Source organism: Epinephelus lanceolatus, chromosome 3 (genome assembly GCF_041903045.1).
Source record: "Epinephelus lanceolatus isolate andai-2023 chromosome 3, ASM4190304v1, whole genome shotgun sequence".
NCBI classification, from domain to species: Eukaryota; Metazoa; Chordata; class Actinopteri; order Perciformes; family Serranidae; genus Epinephelus; species Epinephelus lanceolatus.
Window position 1 is genome coordinate 24,748,493 of NC_135736.1, and position 14,790 is coordinate 24,763,282.

The 14,790-nt window shown below is 42.7% G+C and overlaps 1 protein-coding gene across 1 annotated transcript in view; it reads right to left on the bottom strand.

The window, feature by feature from the left end:
• mtnr1aa (melatonin receptor 1A a) overlaps positions 1–14,249 on the bottom strand; it is a 43,614-nt gene extending 29,365 nt beyond the window's left edge. Inside the window, exon 1 of the mRNA XM_033623184.2 lies at positions 13,879–14,249. Coding sequence (XP_033479075.1) covers positions 13,879–14,062 — 184 coding nt within the window. The 5' untranslated portion in view covers positions 14,063–14,249. The remainder of the gene's footprint in view (positions 1–13,878) is intronic.
• Between the last annotated feature and the right edge of the window lie 541 nt (positions 14,250–14,790).

Consider the following 14,790-nt stretch of genomic DNA (forward strand, 5'->3'; position numbering starts at 1 on the left):
ACTCTTGTATCCACAACAAGAGCCCTTAACAGCACAAGTCTTTACAACAGAGTCAGTTATATAAAGTGGATATTGAATTAAGTGATCTGTAGCGATGCAAAATAGAGACAAAGAAAAACTAAATTGGACGCAGGCTGCATAATTGAGATCTAATAATGGAAATATTCATTGGTGATTAGACTGAATTAAATGGATGAGTGGCTTTTTTCTCAAACAAGCAGTTAGTGATAGGATTGGCTGTTAGCACACAATTTCCCATATACACACACTGACATACAGATAATACAGAGCCACATTAGCTTTCATTTGTGCCCACCTGATGAATGTAAGTCCAATAATCGCCTTGAGCGCCTGAGGGAAATATCTGTCTCGTTAGCAGCTAAATGTCACTATATTTGCCAGGTAGTCGTTAACTTTGTCTGTCTGTTGTCTGGTGCTGAGCAGGAAGTGTGCAGTGGGCTTATCAGACCCTTTTACACTGAAAGCTCAGCTGCTGGAAACAACGCTGATGAGAGTAGTGGGCGTGAATCAAACAGTAAAGTTGCAGCCGAAAAAGTTATACGGTGCTAAAGTGAACTTCAGAGTTGCTACATGTGACACCTTTCACATTACACTAGGGCTGCTCAATTATGGCAAAAATCATGGTCAATATTGGGATCATGTTTACTAAACACAACTGAATTTGAAAAAAGTGCCGTGGGCATTTAAATCAAACGTCTGGACTTATTTTGGATTTTTTCAACACGGAAGGAAAGAATGACTTGGATATGACACATGCGATTTGCAAGTAGTGTCATATGAGAATTAAATACTCTGGGAATACTACGAACATGAGAGCTCACCTCATTCAGAGGTATGTCTGTGAAGTGTTTATCTCGCAAGCTTAATCTGGCCTCACAGAGTGTGTTAAATCTGCCAACAGTTCAGTTTTTCAGATGTATGCAAGATTTCTGACAGGTTTTGGCGGTGTTGGTCAGTCTGTCTGCTTTGCATCACATTTTGCTGCAACACAAATGATCAAAGTCAGACGTACAGACTGAAAACTTTATCTTATGAGGTGATGTTGACAAAGTTTTCCTTTGGTGCAGTTGAAAAAAAAGGTAATAAATTGCAATATATGGCAATATATTGTATCACAATACTTAGCATATCTGGATAATATCGTATTGTGGGTTCTCTGGTGAGTCCAACCCCTAAATATTAATGTGATAAATAAAATTAATATTGAATTAATTTATTTAGAATATACACTAGAATTACTACCGCTGCGCAAAAGATCTATACGATCAGTACAGTTTCAAGGTGGGCAGCCAAGATTGGTGTCAACAAGTCAGTACCTGACTAAATGTCTCCCCTTTTGTTCCTGAATTATGACATGATGCCACAGTGAAGTTGACCTTTGACCTTCATTTCATCATTATATTCTCTAAGGGGCCGTTCAGATGTAGCGTCTTTTGCGCGCACAAATCCATTAGTTTCAATGTAGACAAAGCGACGCCGTAGCGGTGCGCATTCGGTGCGACGCACCTGTTTTTTCGTGCGCATCCGCGGCGCACAGAGATGGAAAAATCTCAGCTTTTTCGAATGCAGCAAGTGCACTGCATGTCATGTGATAAGAATTAACCAATCAGCTCCTCAGACCTGCTTCTTCCTTTCTGTCCAACGGACTTCGCAACATCCGGTGGTGTGAAAGGCAGCAAGCAATGGAGGAGCGACTGATCATTCTTGTCCAGGGATACCCAGAGTTATATGAAAATAGGAAATCCATTTAACTTTGTTGGAAACTTTGTAACTTTTTTACTCCCCCTGTGAGTGACAGGCAGTTTTGGTTGCTTAGTAACGGCAGGCGCGACAGTAGCGCAACCCCCGAAGTGCCTTGGATAAAAGGATGGAAACCGCACAGCTGGCGTTTTCCACACGCTTTTAGACGCTACATCTGAACGGGGCCTTAGACATCTGTGTGAAATTTTGTCATAATTACACATGAATTATTAAGTTATGGTCTAAAACATGTTTTGTGTGGTCACAGTAACCTTGACCCTTGACCATCAAATTCTAATCAGTTAATTCTTGAACCACGTGAACATTTGTGTCAGATTTAAGGAAACTTTCTATAGGCCTTCTTGAGATATTGCGCTCATGAAAATGAGATGAATGCAAGGTCACAGTGAGCTTTGACCACCAAATTGTAATCAGTTCATTTTTAAGTCCAAGTAAATGTTTGTGCCAAATTTGAAGAAACTTCCTTAAGGAGTTCTTGAGATATGTGTTCACGAGAATGAGACGGATGCAAGGACACAGTGACCTTGACCACTGACCTATAATCACCAAATCAAATCAGTTCATCGTTGACTCCATGTGGACATTTGTGCCAAATCTGAATAAGTTCCCTCGAAGAGTTCTTGAGATATCGGATTCAAGAGAATGGGACAAACAGACAAAAAATGGGATCGTCGGCGCGGAGGCATATAATGGGATTGAAGGGTGGTGCTGTAGTTAGCACTGTCGCATTACAGCAAGAGCGTTCTGGTTTCAAACACACTGGCTGACTGGGGCCCCTCTGATTGGAGTCTACATGTTCTCACCATGTCAGCGTATGTTTCCTTCCTCCCACAGTCCAAAGCAAGACAGGCAGGTTAGTTTAACTGGTGATTTCAAATTGCTCAATGTGTGTGAGTGGTTGTCTGTCTCTATGTGTCAGCCCTACCCTGCCTCTCGCCCAGTGTCAGCTGGGAACAGCTTCAGCTCTCCCGCAACCCTGAAGAGAATTGGATCCGTGGACTGCAATCATTCTGAACATTATGCATGGGAATACATTTCAATATAAAACATTTGAATATGTTTCTTGCTTTTTTACTTATGGTTTGAATAAGTCAAACATTTCCGCTTTGTCGCTTTTTAGAACCCAAACACTGAGCGTACCACTGTAAAGGTTTAGGGGTCGGCTTGAATTTACAACACAAGCCAAAACAAGAGCATCGTTGCAAAACGGAAATGCAACACAATAGCTGTTTTATCTTGAGTAACTTATTTTTATAATCGTTGGTAGCCAAAGTCCCCCAGCCCTACAATACACACTTTCATTTGACCTATATAAAAATGTTTATTAGAGCATTTTAATCACCCGCTTCACAAGATCCTCATAAAAAAAACTAAATATCGCAAAATATGTCTGATTGTTTCTTTTTAAACTTTCTCACTGTTCAGTTTTCTTCATTTCAAAAGGCAAGCCTGAGCAATTAAGAACTGGAAATAAAATGGAGAAAATGAAAATGAGAAAAAAATCTTAAGTGAATTAATAGCTGCAGTGTAAACAGATTTATCTTTCAAGATAACAAAGCAAATTGTTTCTTACTGAAGACTGCTTGAGCTTCTGCCGACCCGAGTAACATCTTGTACTTTATTTTAGTGGGCCGATCAAAGAGTCCCCTTTCTGATAAGCATTAGCGGGGATACTGTGTTTCAGTCTGCTCCACAGAAAACATTTCTTGCTACTGGTTATTACATAACGTGAAAGTTCACGGAAGGTTTCAGAGGAAATTCAGGATGAATCTTGTCTTGTGCAGACTGAAGGAACAAATGTGTGTCTCTGTGAATGTCTCAGAGAAATACAGATTTTAATGGTTGGACTCAGTTCTTATTCCCATCTCTTCACAACAATACTGTCTCTTATCATTTATACATCCTGTTTTCATTCTGTGACAGAGCTCGCACATGTTACCTAAATTGGGAGATCATATCAAACAAAAAACTTGTTGTTCGCCTATTTTAAACTTGTCTTTGTTGGAATCTAGCTACTAATTTTACAATGACAACATGCATCTATCTAACCTCGGGATTATTATTAGAACGTTGTGCCCTCGCTCCTTTGCTTTGTAGTCACTAAAACTGTTATTTTTATAACGGTGCAGTCATTTGGAGTGTGAACGCAGCACAGTGCTGCGTCTGAGTGATAAACCACACCGCTGAACCCAGAGACACTGGCCTGATAAGGCTGAATGGGACAGTGTTCACAGGGTTACATCAAATGGCATTCATGTGTCTGCCATAATAATCATCATTACATGCCATTCAACTGAATCAGACTGCTGGCTCATGGGGAGTGACGAAGCTTTTTGATTGAGCTGTTTTCTTGTTAGTCCACTGGGTGAGCCGTGCCATATTTTTAGATCCATTATCTTTAATAACAAAATAACAGAAATGACAGGGATAAAGGAGGAGACATTTGGAAAGTAAGGTAGTCAGTTTCTGTGTGTGTCCTTTTTTTTCAAAACTCTATCTGAGGAGGATTGACTGACCCTGCATGTTGTTCTGTTTTTTTCATCTGTGCCTTGCTTTAACAGTCATACAATCTGACGCATTCACAGCTGGAAGCTGCTGAGTCCAACCACAATCTTCCACTGTTGGCCACTGAGTAGCAATGGTGGACTAAGTGCTTCATTCAAGGGCACCTTGCTCACAGAGGACAGCGTTTCTCGCTTTCCTTGTTCTGATTCTCTCAACTGGGATTCAAACTGGCACCCTTCCCCATCACCAGCCTGCATCTCTAACCTCTGAGCTCCTGTCGTGTGTGTATGTGTGTGTGGGTGTGTGTATGTGTGTGTAATCAAACAGTTACAGCACTACAGTAAACACTCTACAGTATGCATGTGTTATGCACAGTTCCCCTTGGATGAGCATTAGGTTTTACTTGATCTCACTGCCCTAAGCTTCCCATGTGCGTCATCCCAAGCTCCTATCATGCAGAAAGAAGTTTTCACTGTATAATATTGTAAATGATTAAAAATAGCACAGGGAAGCATGGAAAGAGGAGTGGGGGTGGGGGCTGGAGTGGAGGGGATGGAATCTTAAATGGCTTGCAAATATGCTCTCTTGTATGTATAAGTATTTATAGACTCATTATTGTGTCTTCCTTTTTGAAGTAAAAACATGCTCTCCTCTGCGAGGGTGTGAGACGGAGACAGAGGGAGAGCAAGAGAAAGAAAACACGCACACGGGGTCGCGACAGAGAAGACCAGATGCCAGACGCCCGCTCTTGTTAAATTCGGATGTCAGGCTGGTTGCTGTTTAACACTTATCAAAATAACAAGCTTAATTCATTTTGCCCACTTGGCCATTATATAATCGGGAATCCATGGGGCTTGTGTGATAACCGTCTTGTTGCCTGACTGCCTTGATGCAAAGCGCTATTGGCAGAATTCCTCTACAGGTATGCGGTCTGACAACATAACGTCCGTAGAGAACGGTGGGGGTGTTGGATCAGAGTGATGCAAACAGACAGGGTGTCATGGAATATGAAGCCTGGAAGGTCAAATTTAAGTGAAAAGAAAAAAAAATTGAGTGTGCGTGTTAGAGTGACTAAGCTTGGGAAGAGGAGGAGGAGTACAAAGAAGGTGGGAGACTGAGATGAGGCGGAAACTTGGCGAGAGGGAATGCGAAAACCGCTACGCAGACTGTAAAACCAGAAAAAGAAAAGACACAGAAAGGTGTTTTCTCAGAGGAGAGATGTGGAAAAGCACAGCCTACATTCTTATCATACAGCAGACGCATATATACAGAATGGATTACCGCAGGCGGGCTTTGTGTGTACAGATAATCCTGCAAATATTAGAAAATCAGGAAATCGTCTAGAAGCTGAGGCACCTTGTAAAGAGTGCATGAAGTCAAATGAACGCTTGCTGGGTCAATTTTTCTTTCTCAGATGACCCTGGAAAGAGGCCCAAACCCAGCAGGACAAGGTGGCACCTGCCAAGACTGAAATCGTGCAGTCAAATAGAGAAAAACAGACTGATTTTTGCAGGGCAATTTTAAGATTGTTGCTATTAGTTTTACAAAAACAGAAGCCCAGTCGCCTATGGCGGAAGCAACAAGCCAACGTGACCACGACAGCGATTCCGTGTCTCTCTCTGAATGAAAATGTGAGCCTGCGTCCCTTTCACTGTATGTCTGCTTTGTATGACAGACTCGCACCAATCTGCTGCCTCCCCTTTTCTTGTCTTTATCTCCACTATCATGTTCTGTTGTGAACCTTCCTCCCTCCCTCTCTCTCCCTCCCTTGCTGCGTCTAAGAGTGAACGGCAGCAGCAAACAAGCTGGATAAGGTTGGCAACACAAACAACAATAACATCATGCACGCAATCCCAGCAGCGGAGCCACAGCTCCACATATATCTGCTACCTAATTAGATCTGTGTGTGATCTAATGTTTGAGTTTTAATCCTTGCAGAGAGCCAAAAAGCCCTCTGACAGGAAATCTGTACAAAGTAGATCTGCAAGCTAGGCGTAATTAAAACATATAAAGTCTTTTACATGTTGGAGGACACACAGGAGCACTAAAAAAAACGTTAATGCTGACTATAAGTTATCAGGTGCAAAGCAGCCTCGAGGTGCAGTCGCAGGCGCTCCTTTTTTTTTCATGTCCTGGCTGACAGCAGGGGCATTAACTAATCTATAGCTGGGAGTTAAGTGCCTCGTGAGTAAAAGAAGGAGATCTTTATCCTCTCCCACTCAATGTTCATTTATTCAGCTTGGCCAAACTATATATTAATTGCAGAGTCATGACCTGCTGGCTGTTGTGGGTCCCCAATTAGTCTGTGTTTTTCACCCACTGAGCCCTTTCCTTTCTGTCCTGATACTGTTAAGCTGCTCCACCATACTGTGCCGCTCTGATGCTTATCACAGCAATCACCGCAGAAACTGACAAACCCAGTGAGCAGCTATGACTCCCGCGCCTTCGCATATCTGTTAGAGAACAGTAGGAATGATAGGAAGCCGTCAGCCAGATATGGGCTTTAATTAAATAAAGTTGTCTCTTATGTTACTGTTTGCATTACCTCTTGTTTTACTTCAAATTATAACGGACTCCAAGATAAACACTTAGGATGGTATCGAATTCGAATCCGACATTTCAATCAAGATGAAAAGCACCAAATATGCTCTGACGCTGTGTTTATTTTATACGGAGTATAATCTCATAATGTCTTGGCACACAGCAGATATAGAGCAGTACCTCTCATGTCAACCTCAGCATACAGGCGCACTCTGCAACCTATGGCCTTTTCAGTTATTGAGGGCCCCTTTCATAACTTGAGCTTTGAGGCCCACTTGAACTCCTGCAAAATGCAGTTATACTATATAGAAAAGCGGAATCTGTCTCGCACACAGAGGAGATGTAAGTCTTTTATGGAAAGGGTTGTTCCGATTACTGATACCAGTATCAGAAATGCCTCCGATGCTGCCTAAAATGCTGGATCTGCAAGCATCTCTGTACCAATCCAAATCATGATTTATTGATAAACTTTTAAGTAATTTGATAGCTGAATTAAATAGCATTTTTTTGCCACTCAAAATGGTCATTAGTCAGCAAGATTTCATTGGTCGCATAGTCGCAGAAAAACAAACAAACAAACAAACAAACAAACAAGAAACTCTATTAGGAGCTGCATTTTGTCAAAATAAATCAAAATCTATATGACTGGACCATGGGGGAATTTAATTTGAAAGGACAGACACAGGAAGTGGCCACACTCAGCAGTCAGACAGGAGTCACGATACAAACCTATCACAGCCGACAGATATCTTTCCCTTCTTCTGTAAATATTCAGTCTGATAAATACGGGAGAGTTGATCATTTTAGGCTACCCAGAGCTTTATATCTGTCCAATATATACGATAGGCCTACACACTTATAAACAGCGCCTGGAAGAAGATCAGCTCTGCACTCAAAATTTCAGATAAATTGGCTATACCATGCTTGTTAAGGCTGCTTAGCAACCGCAGACGCAACCTGCCACTGTGCTCTTGAAATCTGGTGCAAAAAAAGGCAGTAGCCAGCACCCAGCACCTGACATTGCATTTCCAGGCAGTTAAAGACACGGCATGTGTGCGGCCCCTAATTTACAGGACTGGTACCTGCGGTTATTACACAGGCTAGTTAATAACATGTCAGGCAGGAAATTCAAAGTGTGGGATCATTTTGAGAAGGTGAAGGACGAACCCAAGGTGATATGTAAACTCATCTTCATTGGTCGACTACAAACATGACGTATCATCTGAAACATGTAAGTAGCTACATGCCCATTAGCCGCTTAGCACAATCATTACTGCTTTGCCGACAGCGTCATTAACAGGCGGCTCGCTCAGTGTGTGACGTGCACTTGTAGATAAAATATAGGCCTATATTAATGAAGGTTCATCAGTACGGTTTCTATTTCTCTGTAATGTAGCACAGTGTTAACAATGTTACTGATACTATTCTTTCTCACACCTTGAACTCAAACCATTGTGTTGCCCCGCCCAAAATATATAATTTAATAATTAAATTAATATCATAAACATGCGGGTGACTAGTCGACTAATGGCCCTAAACGACGACTATTGGTCGACTAGGAAAATTCTTCCGAGAGTTTTCCTGTAAATAGTGTAAGCAACGTAAGCAAAATGCCAGTAATTTGGTCATTTCTATGACACTCATTCTCTGGATGTATCTGTTCATGCTTTAGTTTAACCTGCGCCATGCCATACAACAATGGTAGGAATCACTTTACATCAATACAGGGTCAGTGGTGCACACCTTTTCATTTAATCAGTGCCTGGTATCAGCTGACGAAAGTTCAGGTATTGGAATTGGTATCAGGAAGGAAAAAAATCTCTACTGACAAATAGAGATACTCGGCTTTGAATAATAAATAGTTCCTACTGTGTTTTTCTTTTTATCTAAATTACATCTGCGCCTTCTCCCTCATGCAAAGTATAAAAAGGTTAATTTTTTTTATTTCATAAGTTTAACGAATGCACACAATATGTCTCGTACTGCAGTGTTAAGTCAGCTCTCGGCATTAGTGTAGATTTCAGGGGGAGGGGACACAGGGGACACAACTTTTATTTTGACAGAATTATGGACATTTACACCATACATTTATGAAGAGGTACAAACTGATGCATGAAAAAGTGTTTGATGCTCAAAGTTTTCTGGCAAAGGAACCCAAAACCCATGTTTCATGTGTGGCCCCCAAGTGTTGAAATGAAATCTACACACTACAGGTCTCAAGTTTCCACATCACACTCCTGTAAGCTGCATACTGGCCTACAATTGGTTTCCACACTACTTGTGAGATCACATAATCATGCTTGACATACACGTAAACTCAGATTTAAAGTTATTTTCACGAAACCCAGTTTTTGAGACCATTTATGGTCAGCATTTGTTCTTTACTGTTCACTTTACTTTGCTCTCTACACTGAGTCAGAGCTGTTTTAAGTTACAGCGAATGCAACTGGATCATCCCACTGCTGCTGCTTCACATTAAAAGCTCTCAGCTGGCACCAAATCAACCAGGACTGAAATCTTAAGGATTACAACTTTTAGGTGGGCACAGAGACACGACACCCCCCTTCAGAAGATGAATGTGAAAACAGCATTCTGGTGTCGAGCTCTGCACATGAATCATGCTGCACAGAGAAGCTCAAACACCCAACACGTTTACTAATTAAGGCAACACTTTAAAAAGCGATGACAACGTGGCAAATAAACTGCAACAGTGAGATGAATTTGGCTCTTACAAAGTAGAAGCAGCTCAACTTCCCAGGCACAGTTGGTATGCACCCAACACTCCTGTCCCTCAGTCACTGTGGGTGAAACTGTAGCACTGTGAGCCAACGGGGGGGGGGGCACAGCAGGGTTCACAAAGAGGCGGTCTTGTCATCAGAGGTGGAAACACACGATACAGCCACCCGATATCGATACTGCTGGCAGGGGATACATTACGCAGTGTGGCTCGACAATGCCTGCTGCCTTTTCAGAGACACGTGTCTTCTCAGTGTTGCTGCAGTCTTCATCTAAACTTTATGATTAAAGTTTTTTGGACTGATGTTTGGTCATGCAGGGAGCACGCAGTTTCAGAGAGTTAAATAAGTAGTAAACACAGCCATTCAAGCGGGCGGTGGTGCAGATGGTCCCTGAGCACAGCAGGAAGTGAGAAACTGATACTGTTTGAGAGCTGAGGATTTGTAGAAGAAGAGGATAACTTGGTCAGGTACTCCAGATGCAACTGATTAAAAAAACCTTGCACCCGATTTCGTCTCAGCAACGTGACCTTAAACCAACTTATTTAATCAAATAAAAAAGCATTTATCTGTAAGAGAAACGAGTACATTCTTTCCTCTCTGTTCTGGCATACCCAACCAAGAATCGTGCTGCTGCCCGGTTTAATCACGCTCGTGCAATCTGGACACATACGTGAGGCCCTGATGAAGCCTGGTCTAAAGGATTACAGTTTCTCACAGAACAAGTCTCTCAAATGGCTGCCCTCGTGACGAACATAAAACAGGATGCTGCGAAAATCAACATCTACTACTACAGCACGTACGACAGCGACAGAGGAGGATTTGTTTTCTTTTCACAGTCATCTCTTTATTAAGCTCCGCAGCGCTGAGCCAATTTCCTTTTAGAATCTCCCAACAAAGCCAATGGATATTTAGAAACCTAAAACACTCATTTTAATTGGAGACACACGCAAATGCCACTTAATTCTGCATTAATGCCTCAAAATATTCATTACACTCACAGTAATAATGCTGTAGCTGATACAAGGGGTGTAATGAACGATCGGAAATAACGTTGTGCTGGCACGCAGCCAAGTCGTGCTGAAAAATGGGATAAACTCTGTGTCATACTCAAAAAACAGACAGCCCCTCTCCGATGTGGAGCTCTACCCGAACCCTCAGCACACCAAGGCTCGTCTTTGTCTGTCACTTCAGAGTGTGAATGCTACAGTAGGCGAGTTTAAACCTCCTCTGCTGTTGAACGTGTAAAGTTTTCTGCCTTGAGAACAATCAGCAAAAAGAAAACAGAGAGGATGTGACACAAATAAGACGTTTCTGATTTCATACAGACTTCTCGCACCTCTCTTTGGCTCTCATTCACTGACTCGAGCTGACAACACATAAGTGGCACAGAGCGTGATGCCATTGTTGTCCTGTGAAGGCTGCTGACACCCAATCCTGCAGGGACACTACATTGGCCATCAAGGACTGCTCGGATTTTCCACTTTGCCACTAAGCTTAAAAATGTATACGTTAACCCCTTTTCTCAGCATGTCATATCAACACATTGTCTTGTTTGACATATAATTTATAACATAGCAGAAGAGATAAGAGTGGCGTACTAAAATAGAAATCGACAGAATCTACAGGATGAAAAGGGATTGTGGCAGAATTCCCACCAGGTTTGGTTTTCTCCTCTGTTGTCATAAGAAAAGCAACATAAACCCATCTTGCGTTACTGCTCACTCTAGCCAAACAGCTAGCCAAAACAGTCAGATGGGAGCGTTCCTTGTTGGCACCTTCGATTCATTCTTCAGCATGAATTTAAACACTTTTATCTACAACAGAACAGGTACATTTAATATGATTTATTGGCACTCAGTCGAGCTCACAGCACTGATTCTGTATCCAGCCATGCAGCTCAAACTGCTCACCATGTGTTGTTGGCTTCACGCTCACTCGCTCACTGGCCATTTCGTGCACTGACGTAGAGTTTGGCCGTGCAGAGGCAGCAGTGCTGCTGCCGCCTGCAATATGTGACCACGACGCCTGCCAGGTTCTCCACTGAGTATATTTCATTACTTGTTATTTAATTTATCCCCTTGTTGTTCGACTGCTGTGCAATCTCTAACAATGTTCAGTTCATGCCAAGAAAATTTATGCCCGCTTGTATTTCCACGAGGGAGATTCCATCTATTCAATGACAGGAAATTGAATTCTTTGTGGACTGAAAATGTGGAGGTTAAAGCCCACTCCTGGAAGTTTAGATTTGGGCTCAGTCCAGGGCAGATTTGTGGCTGCATGTCAAACAATCATCTGTGGCATCAGATTCCCACAGATAAGGGCCAGTAAAACAAACAGTCACGGCCCACCCGTCATCAAAACATTCCAGCAGTGATGAAAGTATGAATGGAAAAGTTTTTTCTATCAATCAATAGGTCTGCCAACACGCATACAATTTGCCAATGGCTTGTTGAAGTGAAAATTGTAAGAGCCTTAAGTTAGGCATGCACATCTTCAGAAGCTGAATGGAAAGTAGCAAATACGCTTCAAAGGCATGAACCTGAGGAACCACGTCATCAGTATGTGGCGCGGGACTTGTTAGTATTCACGGACAGTTTTGCAAAACACAATTAAGCTGAGGGTCCTTTTGATCCTCAAACGTTGGATATTTCCTCAGGATGCTGGGTCGGAATTCAGCGTGGCATAAAGAAAATTGAATTGTCCAATGAGCTGAATAAATAAATGGTAATTCTAAGCTGCTAATTCTCAACAATATACAACATTAAAGTGATGAATATGCAGATAATATGAGTTAACCACATGCTTGATTACATTCCTGCCTCTGCTGCATTATGACCTCCTTACATGTGATTACTCATAATTAATGGAACAACTTCAAAGATGATGTTTCATAGATTTATCTCTCCTCTTGTCCCGCACTTGTTTACACGCAATACAATGACTTAGAAACCTGCACAGATGCATTTCCAGCTTCACAGACGATGTATTTCAAGACAGCTTGTTCTGTTTAAACTCACAAATCCGGGACAACTCGAGCAGACTTGCATGTGCGCTTTATCAAACGCTGATAATCGTGAAAGCAGTGGGAGCTTGCAGGAAAATCTCAGTAAGAGGCAATCATATCCCTGTACATCCTAGATAACACTTAGTATTCCTCGCTGGGGCTCTCCACTCGCTATCCACATGATGGAAATCTATTCTGACCCTTACATTTCTGCACTGAGTGAAATGGTAATGTCAGGAGTGTATTTAGCAAATCATCCTACTATAGCCTCCAAATGATGACAGCCATGATATGTGTAGCTGCCAGTCAGCGTGTGCAGACCTCAGCACGACCGGAGCCTCACAGGTTTTCCCAGCAGCCTCCGACTATTACATTATGAGCGTTTTACCACCTTCACTGAGCAAGACAAACACTGTTGTGTCAATCTTGTACAAACTCGGGGGCGCACAATTTAATCCAGAGCCCATATCTTAATTAAATTCATGCTGAAGTGGTGCGCACAAAAAGAAAACACACACACACACACACACACACACACACACATAGCACACGTTTCAGCATCGACCGGGTAATACATTAAAAAATTATGTTGTCATTATCATTATTAAATTAAATCTGCAGGCTGGAGTAACATCGATAGTGGAAAAGCCCCGGGAAGCATTAGTGTAAGCAGTGCCGGGCTTTCCCTGTGGCTTCAGACTGTCAATAATTGCTCTAGTGTTTCTCTTCGCTTTGCTGTCCGCTGAGCCTGCTTAGCTGCCCGCGTACTTGGTGTAGGTCAGAGACATTATATCTGCTTCAAAAGTAGGCTATGGCAAGTCGAGGTCGATGTGAACTGTCCATTATAATCAGCCGTGCTGCTCCGTAACCACAGAATACATTTCAAGGCAGAAGTGTTGGTAGTGATAATTCAGTGATACAGAGGAGTGAAAATAAAAGAAACACCTCCATTATTGGGGGATAGTGTCGCCTGTTGACAAGGTTATACCGTGTGCACAAGCATCTTCATGTTGGCTCGGATTTTTAATGACCAGCTCACCGGCAAAGATGGACAAGCGTTAAAAATGAGATAATAATTAAACGTTTCCCTCACTCACATGAACGCAGCACCAATATGAGAGAATATGTCACACAAGAATTGATATTAATTAATAAAGCTGCACTTGCCTCAGACTATATGACACTGTTGTCACTTTAAAATGTGACAGACTTTTTGTTTTGTTTCTAACGCGGCTGACTTTCCCAGCGCGCGCCGCTCCGTCGACACGCACGCTCACTTTTCCCTCTCTCCTCCTGACTTTAACTCACCTGCATTCCTGAGCTTCTTGTTCCGGTACACGGAGAAGATGACCAGGAGGTTGCCCAGGATGTCGACAATGATAGTGAAGATGAGGAAGCAGCCTAAAGTTGTGGTAACCCACGGCGGGCGGTTCAGGACGGTGTCACTGGGGTCTGGCGAGGAGCTGTTCAGGTGAGACCCATTTATAACCATTGTATACAGTCGCGGAACTTTCTCAACTTGCCCAAATTCAACGCGCCCGTGACTCCCCCGCGCGCGCGTCCCTAAAGCCTGGGTTTCGAAGACGCCGGTGGTGGGATACTAAAGCCTCCCGCGGCTTTCATCTTCATCCTCTCCACGCGCGCTTCTCCTCCTCCTCCTCCTTCTTCTCTCCTCTCCGTGGACTTGACCCAGCTGCCGTGGCTCAGCTCAGGTAGTCTCCCCCTCACTCTGGCCGCCTCTGTGTCACTTCTGCGCCCGTGTGCCATTCACTTTGTCGGTACGCATGTGTGACATGAAGCCGCAACTTCAAACCTTCCCAGCATGTGATCAAACAGTCCGGAGAGGAGCGGTTATATTTTGAGTGAGAAACACTGTCGCCTGCTGGCCGACAGGAGGAACTGCAGGTTAATGCTTCGGCAAAACGTCCTACTTCTTTTTCATTTACCGGATGCGTGTTCATTCATGGCTTTGCGGTCGCTCGCGTTGCTTTATACCAGCAGCCCATTCATTATCATTCAGAGGAATCATTCATGTTTTATCTGTTTCAGAAAAGCAGCACACTTATCCACGGCACCTGTAAGACAACAGAAAACTGTCTCATTTTAGCACAGACGACTGTTAAAGCATGCTGCTGATTTAAGGTGGTTCAGCCTTTGAATTATCCACATTTAAACTTCATATAAACAGACTGGTAAATAGGTCTAAATTGAATCCACAAC